Source organism: Takifugu flavidus, chromosome 3, assembly GCF_003711565.1.
Source record: "Takifugu flavidus isolate HTHZ2018 chromosome 3, ASM371156v2, whole genome shotgun sequence".
In the NCBI taxonomy this organism is placed as follows: domain Eukaryota; kingdom Metazoa; phylum Chordata; class Actinopteri; order Tetraodontiformes; family Tetraodontidae; genus Takifugu; species Takifugu flavidus.
In genome coordinates this window covers 10420096-10438753 of record NC_079522.1, presented here as the reverse complement: position 1 = coordinate 10438753, position 18658 = coordinate 10420096, and the positions used below count along the sequence as shown (strand labels likewise).

The window sequence follows — 18658 nt, the reverse complement described above, 5'->3', positions numbered from 1 at the left end:
CGGGCTGAAAAATGTGTCACTCATCACGGTCGACGAGCGACAAAAAGACGTTGAGTGAAAGTGCTGCATCAGAAATTTGGGGATCTGATTGGCTGCTTCAATCAGATGCACGGCTATAAAACAACATATGTCTATTTGTTGGCGAAGCAATGATATCCAAACGATATTTAGAGAAATCAAATGCATCGCAGCGAAAGCTAGCGCGACACGCTACTGCTGAAAAATGAGGGAAAAAAGGTCATTAGTGGGGAAAAAAGACCTTCTGGTTGATTCATTTGTCTATATTTGACATTCTCTTGTGTATACAAGTTAAATGTCTTGTGTGGGAAAGGTGACTCCTCCTCTTCAGTGGAAAAACAAACTTGACTGTGGTTAAACGCCTGAAAACACTCGTATATTCAGACGCACGATAAAGTCGACGGGTTTCCCTGCAAAAGGCTGCAGAGTGCAGATCAGACGACATCAAATGTCTGAAGCCAGCCGGGGTTGTTCAGAGGGAAGGGACGTTAGCCACCCAAACGGCCAGACACGTGGTCGCCACCTGCTGGCCGAGTTAGAAAAAACCATCTTCAACCAATCAAAGTAGCTGTGAATAAGAAAAACGCACGTTTTATTTGAATGCGCGGAACAAATAAACCCAAAGAGTTTGGTTTATGAGGCAGTTAAATGTAACCTTCAAAAGCGAAGCAATTTAGTGCGAACGCCGCTAACACTGCAGAAAAATTACGGCTCAAAGCCTTTTCTTCTTTTGCAAAATGGCTGAAGATTTCACCGATTTTGCAGACAACCTGCATTCGAACGTGCGCGTGTGCCAGAGAGGTTTGCTCGGCCAAACCAGCATGGAAGCTTTATTTCACAACACGTTCCGTCACAATTAGCGACAGTTTTGATGAACTGACGGCAGAAACGACAAATCGAATCAAGTTCATCTCCCCAGATCACAGGCGCGTTTCCTCGGAGGGCTTTGCTATCCGCACACTCGTGGCGCCGTCTGTCCCCACACCTTCCAACCGGGTCAGGAAAAACCCAAAAAGACCCCTGAATGAGACCCACGGGGGAGGGATCAGCCCGGTTCAGGCGTGCAACAGATGCTGCGGCGAGCATCAGCATCAACAGTATCGTTGTGAAGGCCTCCGTTCATATGCCGTTACTGGTTCATACTTCAGCGGGAGGGGGCGTGCTGACGTGGACGGGATTTGCCCATTTTGACCACGTACAGGCCTCGGCGACCCTCTCCGCCCACGCCATCCTCCCCCTTCGAGCGCCGCTGACGTCTGACGCCTCTCTTATCTTCTGGAGGCTCAACCACACGCTGCAGTCAGAGAGAAACTCGCGAAACACCTCCGAGCTCGTCTGGAGGTGTCATTAATCCCTTCGGCATATTAATTTGGTGGTGGTGGTGGGGGTGGGGGGGCTGCTGCAGAAAGGTCGCCACTAGCAGGTGGCCTTTAACCCAGGAGAGCAGCTGAGGAGCAACAAAATCAGGCAGCTGAGAGAGGAAGAGGAAGAGGAAGAGGAAGCAGGAAAGAAACTGCTGGGAATGGAGCGCGCAAACTTGATGCAGGCTTTGAAGTGAAGCCACACATTTTGCATGATTATTGCTGTTAAGTTTTTGATCTGGAGCCAGCAGGCACGAAAAACAACAGCAGCTTGGGATTAGTCCCCGTCCCCGCCCCACACACACACACACGCGCGCACACACACACTCACACGCCTACCTTGCCAGCATAAGTCCCTGACTCAATTAGAAAAAAAACCTCTGCAACTTAGGGCTCCTCACGCACAAGTACCCACACCGGCGTGCCCACGTCCCTGCAGCACATCACAGGCAGCATCGCTTTAATCTCAGGCGGGGATTTGTGGCGGCGTTCATATGGAGACGTGTGGAAAACGAATGTACACCCGAGCCGAGGCAGCGGGGACAGACTCGCAGAGGAGATGAAGAACGAGCTGCCGTTAATTAAATATCAGCTATCGTCCTGCTGGCGGAGCTGAGCTTCCTTCAAACTGTGTGAATATCGATCCCGCGAGCATCAATGTTGGTTTATTGGGCGCACGCCGACGTTCAGAGGCGCCTTTCACACCCAACACCTCTGCGGTTGAAACCCTTTTCGTGTCCGATCAAACTGGCCGGAGCCAAGTTAGTGATGGCGTCCAGAATTTAGCTAGTTGGCCGAGCTAGTTAGCTAGTTGGCCGAGTTTAAGAACCAAAAACGTTCGCCGAGCATTGAAGTGTTGCGAGGGAAAAGCTCATTTAATCATCTGTCCACTCGCCACCTCTTCCTCGTGCCGCCCTCTCATCGGCGGGATGTGACCCCCTCTCCTTTCGTCAATAAAATGGCGCGTTAATAAAATGGCGCCGGGTGGCTCCTCGGTGTCGGCTGAAAGCTTTCAGATGTAAAGCGCGTTCCCTCCTGCTGTGCAGGGTGCGGGGGCTGGAGGAGGGAACCGGGCAGGGCCGTCCTGCTGGGCCACCGGCGGCCCACGCAGAGGCCTGGCCGGGTGGGCGTCATCTATGGCGCGATTGATCCCAGGCAGGACAAAAAGTCTCCCTGTTGTCCTGGCCGGCTGCAGGAGCACAATAAAGGTCTCAGACTGGCCGCAACAAAATCTGCTGGAATGTTTTAACGCCGCTAAAGAAGCAGCAGTTCGACACCTGAAGCATCCGCGCGCGCGCGTGTGTGTGTGTGTGTCTATTTAAAGTGCGCGACCCCAACGGGCCTGGACCCAGATGTGATGACGGTCCATCAGAGCGAGCAGGCTGGGATTGCTGAGCGATGCAGTCAGCACCTCCGCCGCGCCTCCACAGCCCATTTCCACGCGCTCTCGTCCGCCGCTGTTGAGCAGGTGGACGCGCGTGGGCCGGAATGCTAAACAACGCCGAAGAAAATGACTTCAGCACCTGAGGAACGGTCGCCGGGTGCCACTGCGGCATATGTCGGTGCTTTATTCGGTTGGATTCAGCCGCCTCATCCTGAACACGGTCCTCGCCGGGATACGGACGATTGTCCACCTGAGGCTGCAGGTGTTGATGCCTCTGGGGGAAAATGGCGCTTTTTTGTTGCTGTAATTACGCAATAAGCGACGCGTCACCTGCGTCGAGCCGCGTGCAGCTCTCGTTTCCTGGTAATTGGCCTCATTATCCATCGTTACCTGCAGCCGCAGACCTACGCTGGCGCTCACTGAGTTTTAATAATTAAGAATTTGCGTGCATAAAGAGGGTCAGAACGTGGACAGAAATGGAAGGATGTACGGCGCTGATCGTCCTGATTCAATTTCTTTCCTTTTTTTCCCTCTCCAATCACCAGTAAAGAATTCCACCTCCTGTCTGGGAGCCTGCTAATGAAATCTGCTAACAGACCATCCTGTTCAGATGCTTTTCCAAAATAACACTTGGCTGCTGAGACACAGAGACGCTTTGGCAAAATTTGGAAGGCGGAAGCCATTGTGGCCGGTGGAGAAAAATGTTAATTTCCTCTCTTGATAATGATGCATGTCGACTCCAAATGAGATTATGCAAACAGAATGGTGGCTAACATGCCTGTAATGGGCTTAACATGTTTTAAAATACACGGCTGGCGCGCGGCGAGACGTTAATGGAAACCTTTGAGGTTCTCAAATTAAAAGCACTGGGGGACCCGAGGCGGGTACCTGAGGAACACCAGGATTAAGGAATTAATGTGTAACAAAGCTAATTTGAGGCATTTAAGAACTGCTGGTAGGATTTTAATATGGTAAAAGATGAAATAGGTTCACACAGGCACGGTGAATCTTTGATATTTTTACATCATTTCCTACATGTTTTCAGCTTCAACACGTCTACACATTCAACAAAAATGTGCTGTTTTACCACCTATTCTGGAGCCAGACACCAGGGGGCAGTCTGAAGACATATTGTCCATGCTTGACAGTCCAGATGAGTCTTCTGAGGGGGTGAATTTGATCAAATGAAGCCGTTTTCGTACAAATGAACGAATCTCAACACGTAACAAGCGTTAGCTTTACGCTGCAACAGGTAGAGCTGCAGCGTCCTCACTTCCCTATGGAAACAGAGGAGACGAACACAGCCGGCGGGTGACGCCAGAGCGACCATGACAGCTGTCCACTCGTGTAAGTCTGAGCTCGACGCACACGGTTCACACTGCAGCAGTCATTCTGCTCACCACACAAATGCTGATGTCATAATGTCACTGCTAGCATCTCCAGAAATTAGCCTCATTTTTTTCCTGCTTTATTTATAGTTCCTCGAGGAAATGTGTTGTCTTTGCTCATTCAACGGAGCAATAGCGATTTCAAATTTAACTTGCACTAACTGGCTAAATATGCTTTAGCATTTTGCATGAGGAGCATGTAGCACAATGCTAAATCACTTTTAACTATAATATGTGCTTAAATAATAGCAGTTTATGCTAAAACAGCAGTTTAAGTTCAAGTGCACGGAAATATAAATAGAGACTGAAACAGCAGGAAGTGTCATAAAAAAGCTGTTCAGTACGAAAAGATGCACAATTGCGTGAAGTTTAGCGTGCTGCCAAAAACACCACTGACTGTGATCTTTAATCTGGCTCAGGTGATCATAATCGTGGCGCCGCAGGAAGTCTGAGTGTTTATTATCCTCTTTGACCTCTGACCTCTGGTTTGGACCTTCGCACCAAAGCTTAAAGACAGAAACAAAAGCTTAAAAAAAAAAAAATCATCTGTCAGCAACTACATGTATTTATTCCCTAGCAGCCACCTCATCACGGTGCCGAGAAAACCCACAGAGGAGAACACGCAAAATCCACAGAGAGGTCCAGGGCCAGAACCGAGCCAGAACCCAGAGCCCAGATCACAGTCCCGCCCGTGAAGGCGGCGTCACTTTAGCCCTCCTATCTGGTCTTCAAGGTCGGATCCAGGAACACGAAGGACGCGTCAGAGAATCGCTCTTGTGCGTCATTTCCATCGAAACATCATCGGAACCTTCTGACACCGACGCTGTTGTTCAGAACCGAAGACCACGCGGCACCGAACGCAGAGGGGCCGCGCGTGCCAAGACGGTATCGAGCTGCTTATTTTTATTTTTTATTTTATTTTTTTATGACAGCAGTCTAGTTTAAGGAAGCCTATTACCGTCCACCCACACACACCCATCAGGAGAAGGCGCACCACGACCTCAATCACCCTACACGCACGCGCGTCCACGACGCCACTCACACATCGGGGCAACACTGCCACCATGTGGTCAGAGCAGCAAAGGGATTCTGGTTCAACGTTGACTGGAGGGTTTTTTCCTATTCTGGACATTTTGTACCTCACAGTTGACGGGATTTGACATAAATCGAGTTTTAAAAAATATAAAAATGTGAACTAAACGTCTGTGATGATAGAGTCTAATAACACGCGCGACCTTCCAACACAGATCTGAGGTTGTTATGAATATAAAGAGGATTTAAACAGAATCAATGAGCCACTTGGATTTTTTTCTTGGGGTAGATTTTAATGAAATGATACAATGAGATTAAGATACACTGATACTGTATTGAAGGGCTTATACTGGATATGATGGCAGGAAAACTCTTTACATGACATTTTAATTAATCTGTCGACTGTAAACTGAAATCTTTCCTCTAATTGGGTATCACCCAGGCAACACTTGAGAATTCTCAATACTGGGAAATGTTTGGCATGGAAACAAGGACGGTGAAATAAAGTGTCGGCTATTGGCAGCTCTGGCAGAAAATTATTGGAATGGAGTTCTTAAAAAGAGCATCACGAAGATTAAATCACTTTTTTTTTTTTTTTTTTTAAATAAAGGCACTTTTTTTTTAACCTCAAACTGAGTCCAAACTGAAAGAAGTGACTTAAATGGTGAGAAGATTAAGGAATTGGGGATTTAAAATAGTACTTAAGGGCACATTTAGTTCCAGGATATCCTGGGAGCTTTGGCTCTACAGTGGAGTCGAAAGAGCCCAAAGCATTTACAGAGTCACTCAACGAACATGAACAAAATTCATTTTGTGTGATCAAAAGTGTTTCCTGTTACTGCTCCTTCACATTAAAAGCATTTTTGAGCCTTCACCATAAAGCTGCTCCTGCAGGGAGAATTCCAGCGCGGCTGCATTCAGCACACATTTTGTCAGCTTAAGCCGCCTTTTTAAAAGTTAATAACTTGTGATGAGGCACAATGTTACCATTATTGTACAGTCGAAGGATTCTCCTTCATTCGCCACCTTCCTGGGGTGGGAACTAGTGCACAGAAATGCTGCCAAAGCAGCTCCAGGCTCCTCTACCTCACCTTCATAATAAATATGTTTTTACAATCCTCTGATTAAGACAATCACATTTCAAATGTAATCAAACCATTTTTAACTGATTCAGTGTATGATTCCTGGCAGGAAGCCTGGGATTTCTTGAGGCCCACCTCCCGCTGACAACGGCGGCGTTTGGCCTTTGTGAGAGTCTGTGGCGGCGCGGTGGACGGGGCCAGGCTGTGTGGGCGTTTCTGAGATGTCTTTTGAATCTGTGACATCAGAGCTAGGTGTTGTTGTCTCCGTCTGCTCCGCTGCTTCCTGTTTAGGTTCCTAGCAACAGCAAGAACAAACAGTGACGCCGACTGACGAGCAAAGATTTAGTGTCACGCTTTTATAACAACAAAGAATAGTTTGTGACTCTCAAAAAAACCAACCCAAAACACCAGGTTTGTTTGTGGAACATCCCAGCCATCACGAAACATCCCAGCTACTTCAGCAGAAATGCTAACAGACGCCCTCAGCTAACCTCTATGCATCGGCACCGAAGGGCCACCGACCCCGCCGTCAGGGGGCGGGGCCAGGAGGTGCGTCACCAGGCAGGCATGCATGCGTCAAAAAAGCAGGAATGGGACGTTCGCAAAGCCAAAATATGCGTGCATGCACACACCCATTAGTCACTGTCACCAACCCATGCATCCACACACAAAGGAAGAAGAAAGCCTGGACGATGACAATGCGTGTGTGTGCTCACATGCCACACACACGGTAGGTTTCCATCAACCTTTGCATGTGCCAGTGGCTCACCTTTCTATGTGTGTGTGGGCAGCAGAAGAGGAAAGTTGAGGTTAATCAGAGTTAAAAACACATTTTCTACACAACAGACACCAACAGAACAGAAGAAGTTGACGATCGTCATTATTCTTAGTGAGGACTGAAGGGTTAGATCTTGATATAACCAACATTTCCAGCATCAGCGCGAATTAACGGATATTTTGACCCTTAATAATAATGTGTGTGTATCATCACAGGCCACGCCCCCTAAACGCCAGTCTTACCTGTAGTGACTCAGACTCTGCAGGGTTCTGCCTGTCCTTCGTCACACTCATCATTTCCCTGATGTGAACGATGGCAAAGGCAATGGTGACCCAGGGGGCGCCGGAGAGCACCCAGGCCGGCTTGTTCACGTCCTCCTGCTCCTCCTGGAACCTGGTCTTCTTGACGGGTGTGACGGCAGCCTGGTGGCTCAGGGAGGGGCTACTGATGGAGCCCTGACTCTGCACCTCGATGGTGGCGATGGGAACTGGGCTGGACGGGACTGGGATGTTCTCGGCCAGGATTTGATCTTCTGTTGGAGGAAATAGCACCAACCATCAGTTGCAGGTAACCTTTTCTCCACGTGTCCATAAACTGGGATGAACCTTTTATGTGTTGTGTTATATATGTGTTTTTAAGTTTGTTAGTTCCCACCTTTTCCTTCCATCTCTCTGCTCAGACACTGGATAAAGGAGAACATGAGGAGGATGACGAGCGAGGCCATGCCGATGCCCCTGAACGTTTCTGCAGCACCTGCCAAACAGGACAGAAGGCAGTGTGAGTGTTCAGGAATCCACATCGGCTTCACGTGCTTCGCTCTAAGGGCGTTCGGTCCAACCCTTCCGATCCTACCGAAATAGTTGACAAAGACTCCTCCCACCATGGCGCCACAGCCGCGGCCCAGACCCAGGTGGAGGCCCTGCAGGATACCCTGGGCTGACGTCCTCAGTGCGGGCGGGACCGCCGCGCTCAGATAGGAGATGCAGGCGGCCCAAACCGACGCATGTGTCACACCTGGGAGACACAGGCAGACAAGGCTGAATCAATGTTGCCCCCAGCTGAGGACAGGACGGAGCATTTAAAACGTGTTATTACACAATCTGTCCACCAGGGGGACGTCAACTCTCAGCATGGTGTCGAATCAAACTTTCTCTTTTTCGGTTCATGAAATACTGTTGTTTTTCCTCTTTTATGGAGGTTAAACACTTTCAGTTCCTGTTAAGAAGTGTCACATGATCACCACGCCTTCTCCAAGCTGCGCACAACATATGTTTAGTGCAAACAGCGGTGAAATAACGTCATGTTGACGCTCTTCAATGTACTATTCATGGCAAAACAACGATTGTATTCTAAAGTGGTTTAAGGGTCTGTCTTTCACAGAGAACCTCTAATATTATTATTATTATTGCTGTTTTTATTGCAACAACCATATAAAACAGTTTAATCACAATGTATTTCCCAGAAAAGTACAAATGTTGTCTTTTCCATGGATGATTCTACAGATGATTGATAAATCCAAGCTTTAAAAGTCACTGATTGATTAAAACATTTGGCCAAACATTACTTACATGGTGCAATTTTTTTTTTTTTTTTTTTAACACAAGCATATCGTACATCCTGTTGCACTCCAGGGGCGTCTCACTAACCAGCAGATCGGTGTTGACCCATCTAGTTCCTGTCAGACAACGCCCAGCTTCCTGTCCCCGTCCACACACTCCCTGTGGTCCTAATGCCCCCCCACAGAGAAGGGAAGAGGTTACCTTGAAGGATCTCCATGGGCAGGACAGACCAGGCGTTCTCCAGGTAGGAGATGTACAGGTAGCGCGCAGTGTTGCAGGCCAGGCCGATGTAGAGCACCCTGAGAGACAGAAACATCTCTCATTCACATTTATGGTGCTGAATGAGGAGAAACAAACCAAAACACGAACCATTTTCCACCAAAGTTAATCCTTGTTTACACTGTCTGAGAACGCCACTGTGCACACAAACGCAGATCAGCCTGGGTTCATTCAAATGTGATCCGCTGGCTCCTCTGGGATCGCTTCAATCACCTGATCGTCTCGTGCTCAGCACAAAGCACTCAGAGGCTTCAGCAGCAGACAGCAAAGGTACGAAGGAGCTCCCAATTCCACCCAAACTATCAACCCAGCACAGTTTTATCACGATGAACACGTGAAACCACGAAAGAGAAAACTGTGACCTGCAGCACAGAACCTCTCAGACGCAGGGTTCTTCTCACAGCAGCTTCTGTGGTTGAAAGTGTTCATCTTTACCCTGAACAAAAGCACACATGGAACAAAGAGCATGACACACCCTCCAGTGGTTCATCTGCTCACTGTCATCCTGGTTGAGCTTTTATTTGTCCAGAGGTAATTTGCTGAGCACATACAGACTAAACAAACAATACTGGCAACCGTTTACACTCCCCAGCAGGTTTTTGACTCGCAGGATCTTTTCAGCTTTACAAACAAGCCATCGTGTACTCAGAGCCAAGACAAGTGAACAGATGAGCAATAAATTAGGTCTGTTTTATGAGGACGATCTTGCTCATTGCTGACGGTTTGGCGTTAAAAAAGCAGCATTTGCAGGACATTTGCAATCTGTGCGTTCGCTTTAAAATGAGTTCAAGCTAGCATGAAGCTTCACATCCTCTCACTGCTGCTGCTGCTGCTTGACAAGAACACACACAAGCTGCCACAGCTGCAGATGAGTCAAAAATACAGACGCTGAGCCAGGCAGCAGGTAGATTCTGGCAGTGGAAGGAAGGAGAGTGAGAGCCGTTGAGTGCTTCCTGTGCAGCTGGCTCTGTCAGGCCGGCTGCAGCTGAAAAACAACACCGTCATCTCAAGTGTCCCCGCAGCCACCATGAGAGAAAGTCCCTCGCTGCTGCTGCATAAACCTGGACCAGGACGGTCTAACCGTCATTTATTACCTCCATAAATATCAATACTAAATCAGTTACTGTTGATTTGCTTCATAGTTATGAGGGGAAATGAGACAACCGAATTATTATAAACGGCAACGTTAGACACCCTAAGTACAGATCAGAGCACTGACATCCAGCTGTTGGAGGTCTGAATGCTTATTCAGATGCCTACTTTTCCTGCCATTTGTGTCTATGTTCCTCTTCTTTTCTACACATTTGTGATGGCTTTTTCTTTTTCATCACCACACTTGTCTGGGTAGCGTCACAGGCGTATCTTAGCAACGCTGACAGAACTTTCCATTGGTGCAGGGATCCGTATTCTTGGAGCAACAGTGACCGGCAACATAACTGTATCTCATTGGTCAATGAGAAGCTCATCCCAGACAGGTGGAGTCAGCATCAGCAGAACCATCAGAGCTGTCCCCCCCCTCCATTAAAATTCAACATGAATTTTAAAAGATCCAAAACATAATTATTTGATTTAATGTTGATGTCTGTGTGCGTGGCAGACGTGTGTACTGGACATTTATGGAAATGCGTGACAACAAACCTTTCCCTGTGTCCTTGTAGAGCATCTTTTTAACATGGACACAGATGCATGCATCCAGAGACGTGTGCACAGAGACGTTCTGGCGTGTAAACCTTGGTTTATCCATAAGGCTACGGTGAATAGCTGGCCATTGGCTGCATATTTGGCCACTTACTGATGACATCGACTGTATCGTCTGTGGAAGCTGGGTCAGGCAGACTGTCGCCGTCAGCCAGTACTTATTTATTTAGGTACTGTTCGTGCTCCTTAGTCGACAACAAAAGCGCATATTTGCAATTATTCCACGCAGGCCGTGGACATACATGCTCCTCTATTACCGGCTGTCATATTTTCTGACCCCGTCCTCACCAGTCGTGGAACGCTTGGTAAAGAATTTAAAGAATCATTAAGGTGAATCGGGACCATTGACTGAATCCAGATGCTCACCATCTCCACCGAATCGCGTCTTACCTGACGTGTCCGACCAGCTCGATGAACTTGTGGCTGGTGAAATAGGCGGCGAGCTCTGCGATGTGGCTCAGCACGGAGCAGACCCCGAACAGCGTGGTGGTCCCGTGCAGGTCCTCTAAATGCCAGTACAGGAAGGTGAAGACGAAGCCGTAGCCGAAGCCCATGAACCAGGCGACGAAGAGGACAGAGCTGTAGCGCACGCTGCACAGGAGCCTCAGGAGATCGCTGTAGTGGAACTCCTCGGGGGGGCTGACCGGGGTCTGCTCGGAGGAGCTGGACTCTGGCGACGCTCTGGAGGAGTCCGTTTCCGTCACCACTCCCTCTGGAATCTCCTGTCGGTAGCTGACATCTTTTTCAAAGTGGAACTGAGTGGCAACAATGAACGCCACACCCATCAACACACCAAACACAATGAAGGCGATCAGGTAGTTGTGAATTCTAAAGTCAGGTATGACGCAACCGATTCCATCGATGGTGACCTCCAGGTGGGTGTGATCGATCCAGATGCCCACCAACAGCATGGCCAGACCCCAGCCCAGGGATCCCCACATCCTCTGTAGCCCGTAACGGTCGCGAGCTTTACCAAGATACTGCAAGGTGATCGTATCCACAATGGTGATGGCGGGGGCGCTGAAGAACTCCCCAACAATGATGACGAGGAGGATGAGGAGGAAGATAGACTGCACCTGGTCATTGTTGTAGATGATCTGGTACTCCTTCTGTTCGGTTGGAGCAGGAGAGGTGGTGGTTGGGGAGGAGAGGGTGGTGTTCGGCGTGACCTGGGTGCTGCTGGACAAAGTAAAAGCAGCAGAAGTGGCATTGGCGTCCACGCTACGCTTGTGCCGACGGAACGCCAATGAGCGCGAGTCCAGGAGCTCCCGAACGCCCGCAAAGTCTAGGACACTCCGACGACCTCTGGAGTGGTTGGTGGAGTTGGTGGTGTTGCCTGGCATCGTCAGGTTATCGTAGGGAAGGGTGGTTGTGACGGGGGCCAGTGTGGTCAGAGGCCCGCCGCCTTCTTCCTCACATTTCATCTCAGCTGGTTTGACAAAGCCGATGCCACAGTTGAACACCAACCAGCAGAAAACAGAAAACAGGAGCACCACTTTACCCTTCTTGAAGCGGTCCGCCACCACACCCCAGAAGGGGGCGCTGCAGAACTCGATGAAGTAGCGGATGCCGACGAGCAGCCCGCTGCGGCTAGCCGACAACCCCAGCTGCTTGTAGTACACAGCGAGCAGCGGGTGCAGGGAACCATAGGCAGCATAGAAGAAGAAGTAGAAGACCTTGGAGACCAGAAGGGTGGTGTTGAGATGGAGGCACATCCTCTCGCAGCAGTCCGTGGATTTGGAGCTGGAGCTGGGCGGCTCCTCGGCGGGGGGGTCAGAGGAGGGAGCCGCCGGTTGATCCGCGGACAGAGTGTTGAACGACTCGGACAACACATATTTTCTTTTCTGTTCCTCCTCATCGTCAGTCAGGATGGCGACCTTGTCATTAGCGGCCATATCTGAAAAACGAAGGAATGACGATGAGACGGGGGGTGTGTCGGCCTGCTGAGAATAGAACAAAGGACAAATAGAAAGTTTGTGTTGTCATTACATTATGCAGATTGGCAGTGCTGCTCCAGACGGTGCTTATAAGACCAGTGGAGGGGACAAGAGCAATATATAGGGGAGTAAAGGTCATCATTTTTCTATCAGATTGAATAGTTTTATTGTTCCAACAAAGACAAATCTGTGTTTGGCGCTTCTGAAGCTTTAAAAACACAAACCCTTCACAAACGGATTTGTGCCACAGATTCACATAAAAACACTTAAAATCTATCTAAAATCTATCATTTGAACACGGATGTGTTTGACTTCAGCTCAGAGTTTGCGAATAATCACTTGTGTTGCTTACTTAAAGAAAACATGTTAAACATATGGTGCTGCTCACCTCGTTGTTTGAATTCCTAAATAAATGGAATAATACAACTTCAATGTTATTCAGATTTCCATTCGACAAACACGCTTATGTTTAATAAAGGATGAATAACTTTACGGTCATAAGAAACTCCCAGTTTGCAGCCACTGAGGCGGAAGTGGAGATATAACCGCCAACAAAGATGTCTTTTTTCTATTTTAAACAGGTCCAATAATTAAATTCCATTAATTACCTGACACCAGAAGATGTAATTAGCTGAAGTGGAAACACTGAAGGCAGATAGCGTAGCTGTGGTTCGCACTTCACAATCATGTAGACGTTTTAAAGTGAAAATGGGGGAAAATACTCAATTAAAAAATAAAAGCCGCTTTTAAACATATGGATTTTCTTACCTGGTCAGGTCACCGCTCCCATTAAACTATGACTGCGTTTCTCTTGAATTTCTCACTGAAAGGTTGGACATTTTCGCACTAAGCTCGCCAAAACTATCGAACACCGGTGGATGTCTAAAATTATCGATAGTTCTTTAATCCGACGTAGATTTAAAATGTTTCGCAGGCTTTATTTTCTTAGGAGAGAGAACAACAGAGACCAGTCCGACCGGAGCTCCCACCTGTCCCGGCGAAACCGCATCAAGTCCGCCATGATGGACAAGCCGGCTTCCGGGCAATCTTTCCAAATTAATAACAATTTTCGATTTAGTTCAATGCTAGGTATTCAATTTTATTTTGGTATATCTCCATCATCATTATAAGGTCTTTGTTTGTTTGTGTTTTTCAAAAACGTGCGTGCATGTGAACATATTCTTCCAACAAACGACCGCCAACGCTGTGCTTTTGCTTTTCTATATCCGGTTGTTTTCATTACTGATTTCCTGCAAGTGACGCAGCAGAGCGACTCCGCCTATAGGTGCCCGATGTTTAAATTAAAGGAGAAACTCCCCTCCATCGCCACTGCACGCAAATAAATAAAAGGGAAAGGAAGTGGCGCGATGTAAGTGAACACAGTTGAAAGTAAATCCCCCAAAATTGAAAACTACGAAGACATGCGCGACAAGCCTTTCGAGCAACATCTGTGATTTTATTAGTTGTTATCCTATGCTGAAATTATACACTTATATTTAAAAAGAATCTCATGTAAACGCTTTCTACTGTAATACAACTCTTCGCCTGCAGGGGGCATGCGGTTCGTGTTTGACTAAGTCTGGAGTCTAATGAGCGACAAGTCCGACAGAATGAACCCCATTTATAAAACAGCATGATTTAAGCAGTACGAAAATAATTTTATTAAATGTTGCAGGGAACAAAACAGCAGCAAAGCAGTGGTTTCAGTAGTCTGACTCATCTGAGAGCTCTCCCTGTTGAGTCCAGTGCTTCCCTCGCTTTTTCTTCTTCCTCTTCCTCTCCCCCATCACCATGGCAGCCAGCACTGTTATCACCACGGTGACAGTGATGATGAGCACGGTCACTGTTTCGGCGATGCACAGCTCCGTGTCCACGTCCATCAGCAGGTAGTCCCTGAGCACCTGTGGTTCCTTGCAGGACAGGTTGTAATAGTCATCCAAGAAGAGCCTCTGAATGGTGCGCAGCTTCCGAAACACTCTCTGCAGGTCACAGTCGCAGTTCCAGGGGTTCCCCTCCAACAGGATGTGGGTGCTGTAAGTGTGGATGTTCAGGAAGGTCTTGAAATAAACCGAGGACAGTTGGTTGTCCCCCAAATTAAGCAATGTCATGCTGGTGAGCGGCTTGAAAACACCCGGATCTGTCTCGCTGATCTGGTTCCCAGCTAAGTTGAGGACCTCCAGGGAGCGCAGCATGGAGAAGATCCCACTCGTCAGAGCTGTCAGGTGATTGTCCTGCAGGTGGAGCTGCCGCAGGGTGCTCATGGAGGAGAAGGACCTCACCTGGATGGTGCGAATCCTGTTGCTGCTCAGGTTTAGCCTCTGGAGGCCATCCAGGTGCAGGAAGCTGCGGCTGTCCAGGCCGGTCAGACAGTTGTGGGACAGCTGCAGCTCCCGGAGGAACGCCAGGCCCATGGAGAAACCTTCAGTCAGGGTGAAGATCTGGTTCCAGCTCAGATCCAGCTTCTGCAGGAACTCCAGCTGGGAGAAGCCGCCATCCTCCACCACGCTGATGTTGTTGTTCTGCAGCAGAAGGACGCGCAGCTTTCGGCTTTTGCTGAAGGAGCGTTCGGGGATGACGGAGATGTTGTTGTCGCTCAGGTCGAGGAGTTCGGTGGTGGGCGGGACTCTGACGGGCAGGTGGTCGAAGAGCCCCCGGGCACAGATGACGAACCTCAGGTCTCCATGACAGTCACAGCCCAGCTCGCACCTGCTGTTGCTAGAACAGGAAGTCTGCAGCATCACCAGGAGCAAAAGCAGGAAGTCCTTCATGGCTCCACTGAGGACGGAGGAGATGCTGCAAGAAGACACAGCTGTCAAAACTGCCCGTCGGTAACCTGGCAACTGCTGTTAAAGAGTTGTAGTTTCTTAAAAAAAATTAAAAAATCTCATTAAAATGATCGTTTTAGCGTACTTATTTCGTGAAAAATAACCGTGTATTCATGATTAATGTACATTTACAGTCATAAAAGTTGTACTACGAATATCTGAGGTACTTCTGCAACACCGGTGACTGAAACTGCTGTCGTGAACAACGGCTGGCAGGAAAATAAAGTCCATAAGTTAAATCTTCCCTGTTTTAAAGAGGGAAACGTAAGGAAGCGTCCGTCTCACCCACAGCCGCTCCGGTGCTCCCCGTTTGTTTGACCAGCTGATGGATGTCAACACGGCGGCAGCTGAAAGCTGGACATGATGGAGGTGAGCGAGGGCGGATTCAAAGCCAACGGCACAAAGGCAGAGCGATGGAAAGAGACAGAGAGGAGAGCTCGTCAATTATTCACCAGGCGGAGAGGCGGCTGTGTGTGTGTGTGTGTGTGTGTGTGTGTGTGTGTGTTGGGTGGGGGGGCTTTAAGAGATTGAAGCCAAAGTGGGCCACAGCCACCAGAATTAAAAGGCCTGGGAACATGTGATTGTTCGAAGGAAGAGCGCATTTATCTAATCCATCTCTGTTTATAGATGAGTGGATAAGTTTAATCACACAAGGAAAATCCCCATTGTATTGTTTTCTCCTCATCTCTGCATGAATAAATAAATAATCCATAAAGAACAATTTAAAAAAAAAGAAACACCTACAGTTCAGATCAGGAATTGAACCAGATCCTCCTCTACTATAGATAGAAGGGGGTCCTGATTCACCAGCGCGTCACCTTTGATCACAACAGGGACGTAATTGTATTTCCTTTCATCCTGCTAAAGGTCGGGGGTCGGCGTGTGCTCTGCTGGAGCCGCTGATTGATGTTGGATGAAGAATCGTCACCTGTATGACCGGATCTCCTCCCCAGAGGCTCCAGATGTGCCGCCTTTATTCCCATCTGTTGGATGAAGCGAGGACGCGTCGGGTGGATGATGAGCGGACCTGTTGGTCACCAGGATGAAGATTACGATAATGCTGTTCAAATCCACGGGTAAACCCGCCTCTGCTGCCACTGTCGCCTTCCATCCATTACCAGATGAGGCAGAGATGGAACTGTGTGTGTGTGTGTGTGTGTGTGTGTGTGTGTGTGTGTGTGTGTGTGTGAGGATTTGTCTGCTTTTCCTGAAAACCTGAAGCTTGGCTGAGACATGCTAAACTCACGGTAACACAGATGTTAATAAATGAACTGAGTGACGGCTTTGTTCCATCTTTCTAAATAAGTTACAATTTTCCAGAAATAAAATGTGTTTTAATATATAACTTGTATATATATAACACAAATAACTTGAGATGTTGTTTCCAGCCGATTGGTTTTGCAGCCATGTCGTTCTCATTACCTGAAGGATCGCCATGCCAACAGCCCTAAAATTAAACATTAACCCTCAGGTGGAGAAACCTGTGCTGAGATCAGCTAAAGTTTGGACCCTGTAACCCAATCAACTGATTGAATGAGAGGATTAACCTGGCTAAAGGTCTCACCTGTGTGAATACACCGACTTATACGTGCAAGTTAGCTTAGCATGACAGGGATAGGGGGCCAGTTCTAGTCTTCTTTATGCTTCCGGCGTTCCTCAAAGTTTTATTCTCATCATCTTATATTGTCACATTTAATCATTTTCATACTAGCATCTGATTAACTAAGACAAATTATTTTAAAAATCCAGCCCAGAATCCTGAAACCTCCCTAAAGTAGATGCTGAATTTGCTTTTCTGCTGATTCATTCTGCTGATTCTGCCTCTGACAGAGTCTTTGTTTAAGGTCGGACAGCTACAGCCATACTTCCTGGATCAGGTGTCCTCCTGGTTCTGGTTTCATGGAAACCTTTGACTTGACCTGAATATTCGTGAAGTACAGAAGAGCAGCTGTAAAATTCTACAGTTACCTGAACTGTTAACTGGACACAGAGAAGTGGTGGAAGCGCTGTTAGCACCCATACTGCCAGCACCATGGTTTTCTATATTGTGTGTGTTTAGCACATCATATGGGTGTGTGCATACTGTAGATGGCAAACATATGTGTTTGGCATATATAAGCATACATGTGTGTTGTATCAGAGCGCAGCAGGATTACAGTGAGACACATGAAAGCTGCCTCAGTCTTGATGAAGATGCTAATCGGTAATCCGAGATGAAGAGGATTATGTGTGCGTTATGCAGCAGAACATTAAACTTTCACTCTTTTCTTTGATTTTATGCTCTATTTGTCAAATCAAGTCAGATAAAACATTTGTCACACATTTGTATTTATTTTGGATGTATTTATATCTGATGTTGGTCAACCCTAGTTGATTTATTTACATACGTATTTGACCTTTCTTACATTCAATTATATATGTTGAAAAGCTTTAAAATAAGTGGTAGCTATCCTCGAAGTGCAATGGAGTAGAGGAAAGGCTTACAGCTTACATGGAAGAGCGATTTGAAGAAAATTAAAGGATAAATACGTTAATGTGCAGGCTGGTAGTGATTGCTGTCAAGTCAAAGCGTGGACCGAACGCTGACGTCATCAGACGGTGCCGTATGCAGTACGCACAGCAGCCACTAGAGGGCAGAAGAGGACAGTCACGGCGTCCTGATGTAAAGAGCATTTGCAGCAACAGAACACAAACTTCTGCGATGAAAACAGCACAAATGGCTCTTGTCATTATATGTCACGACAGCCCTGCAGTCATTGTAAGTTCAGGTGTGGCAGTGTTTGCGGTCACACAGTTTGTTGTTGCCAAGGTGATCAGTTACAAAAAAATGTGTAGCGTGTGTCATAGAGATGTGCAATAGTCCTCCATATGTGCATATATGCCTGTAAATAATCTTTATATTAAAAAAAAGCAAAAACCCCACTACAAATAAACAACACAAAACCATAAAAAACATATTTTACTCAAAATGTTATTTTCCGTTGCTTGATTACAGTTGGCGTATTTGTATATTTCTATTGCATTGTAACCATTTTGCATGCCTTAGTGTATTTGACGCTTGGTGAAAACAAAGTCCTGTAAATTGAATTGAATTGAAATTGAGAAAGAGAGAGTGACAAGAGAGATGGAGGTGTTAATGAGGGCGACGGTAATGGTGAGGCCTGGCGGCTCATTCACGCCCGTCAACACATTCGATGCGGCAGCCCTGTGGTACATTCTGGAAGAGTGAGGTCACAGAGGTCAGGTGATCAAGTCGACTTAAATAGACGGTGTCTTCAACACGGTCCTCCGATCTGACAGTCTGTCAGTGCACGACT

At 47.5% G+C, this 18658-nt stretch overlaps 2 protein-coding genes and 1 long non-coding RNA gene across 10 annotated transcripts; 1 reads left to right on the top strand and 2 right to left on the bottom strand.

Annotated features, from left to right (window-relative positions):
• Nucleotides 1-5455: 5455 nt before the first annotated feature.
• LOC130522340 (major facilitator superfamily domain-containing protein 6-A-like) lies at nucleotides 5456-13556 on the bottom strand. Of its 4 annotated transcripts, XM_057026607.1 has the most exons (8): nucleotides 13285-13556; nucleotides 12569-12602; nucleotides 10970-12476; nucleotides 8804-8901; nucleotides 7896-8057; nucleotides 7698-7796; nucleotides 7286-7575; nucleotides 5456-6560 (listed from the first exon to the last, which is right to left on the bottom strand). In XM_057026607.1, exons 3-8 carry the CDS (start codon nucleotides 12472-12474, stop codon nucleotides 6354-6356), a joined length of 2361 nt encoding a protein of 786 aa, XP_056882587.1. In that variant the 5' UTR covers nucleotides 12475-12476; nucleotides 12569-12602; nucleotides 13285-13556; the 3' UTR covers nucleotides 5456-6353. The 4 variants fall into 4 exon arrangements, with proteins under 4 accessions (XP_056882587.1, XP_056882586.1, XP_056882585.1 ...); XM_057026606.1 differs by lacking the exon at nucleotides 12569-12602 and having other exon boundaries at nucleotides 10970-12519; XM_057026605.1 differs by lacking the exon at nucleotides 12569-12602 and having other exon boundaries at nucleotides 10970-12522; nucleotides 13285-13555.
• A 597-nt stretch (nucleotides 13557-14153) lies between these two features.
• LOC130522352 (leucine-rich repeat-containing protein 15) lies at nucleotides 14154-17942 on the bottom strand. Of its 5 annotated transcripts, none has more exons than XM_057026633.1 (4): nucleotides 17871-17942; nucleotides 16270-16368; nucleotides 15627-15695; nucleotides 14154-15309 (listed from the first exon to the last, which is right to left on the bottom strand). In XM_057026633.1, the coding sequence occupies exon 4, from the start codon at nucleotides 15282-15284 to the stop codon at nucleotides 14220-14222; it is 1065 nt and encodes a 354-aa protein (XP_056882613.1). In that variant the 5' UTR covers nucleotides 15285-15309; nucleotides 15627-15695; nucleotides 16270-16368; nucleotides 17871-17942; the 3' UTR covers nucleotides 14154-14219. The 5 variants fall into 5 exon arrangements, with proteins under 5 accessions (XP_056882613.1, XP_056882614.1, XP_056882615.1 ...); XM_057026634.1 differs by having other exon boundaries at nucleotides 17833-17913; XM_057026635.1 differs by lacking the exon at nucleotides 17871-17942 and having other exon boundaries at nucleotides 16270-16437.
• On the top strand, nucleotides 15168-17875 carry LOC130522356 (uncharacterized). The gene is made up of 2 exons (XR_008949599.1): nucleotides 15168-15710; nucleotides 16209-17875. It is a non-coding gene; the product is annotated as an uncharacterized LOC130522356 (long non-coding RNA).
• Nucleotides 17943-18658: the final 716 nt, after the last annotated feature.

What these genes read in the sequence shown, in the direction of transcription:
- LOC130522340 (XM_057026607.1), bottom strand. Translation starts at nt 12,474, where the DNA reads ATGGCCGCTAATGACAAGGTCGCCATCCTGACTGACGATGAGGAGGAA. An exon ending in GCCCATGGAGATCCTTCAAG is followed by an intron (nt 8,058 to 8,803) that starts GTAACCTCTTCC and finishes TGTGTCTCCCAG; the next exon opens with GTGTGACACATGCGTCGGTT. An exon ending in CAGAGAGATGGAAGGAAAAG is followed by an intron (nt 7,576 to 7,697) that starts GTGGGAACTAAC and finishes TTCCTCCAACAG; the next exon opens with AAGATCAAATCCTGGCCGAG.
- LOC130522352 (XM_057026633.1), bottom strand. Translation starts at nt 15,284, where the DNA reads ATGAAGGACTTCCTGCTTTTGCTCCTGGTGATGCTGCAGACTTCCTGT.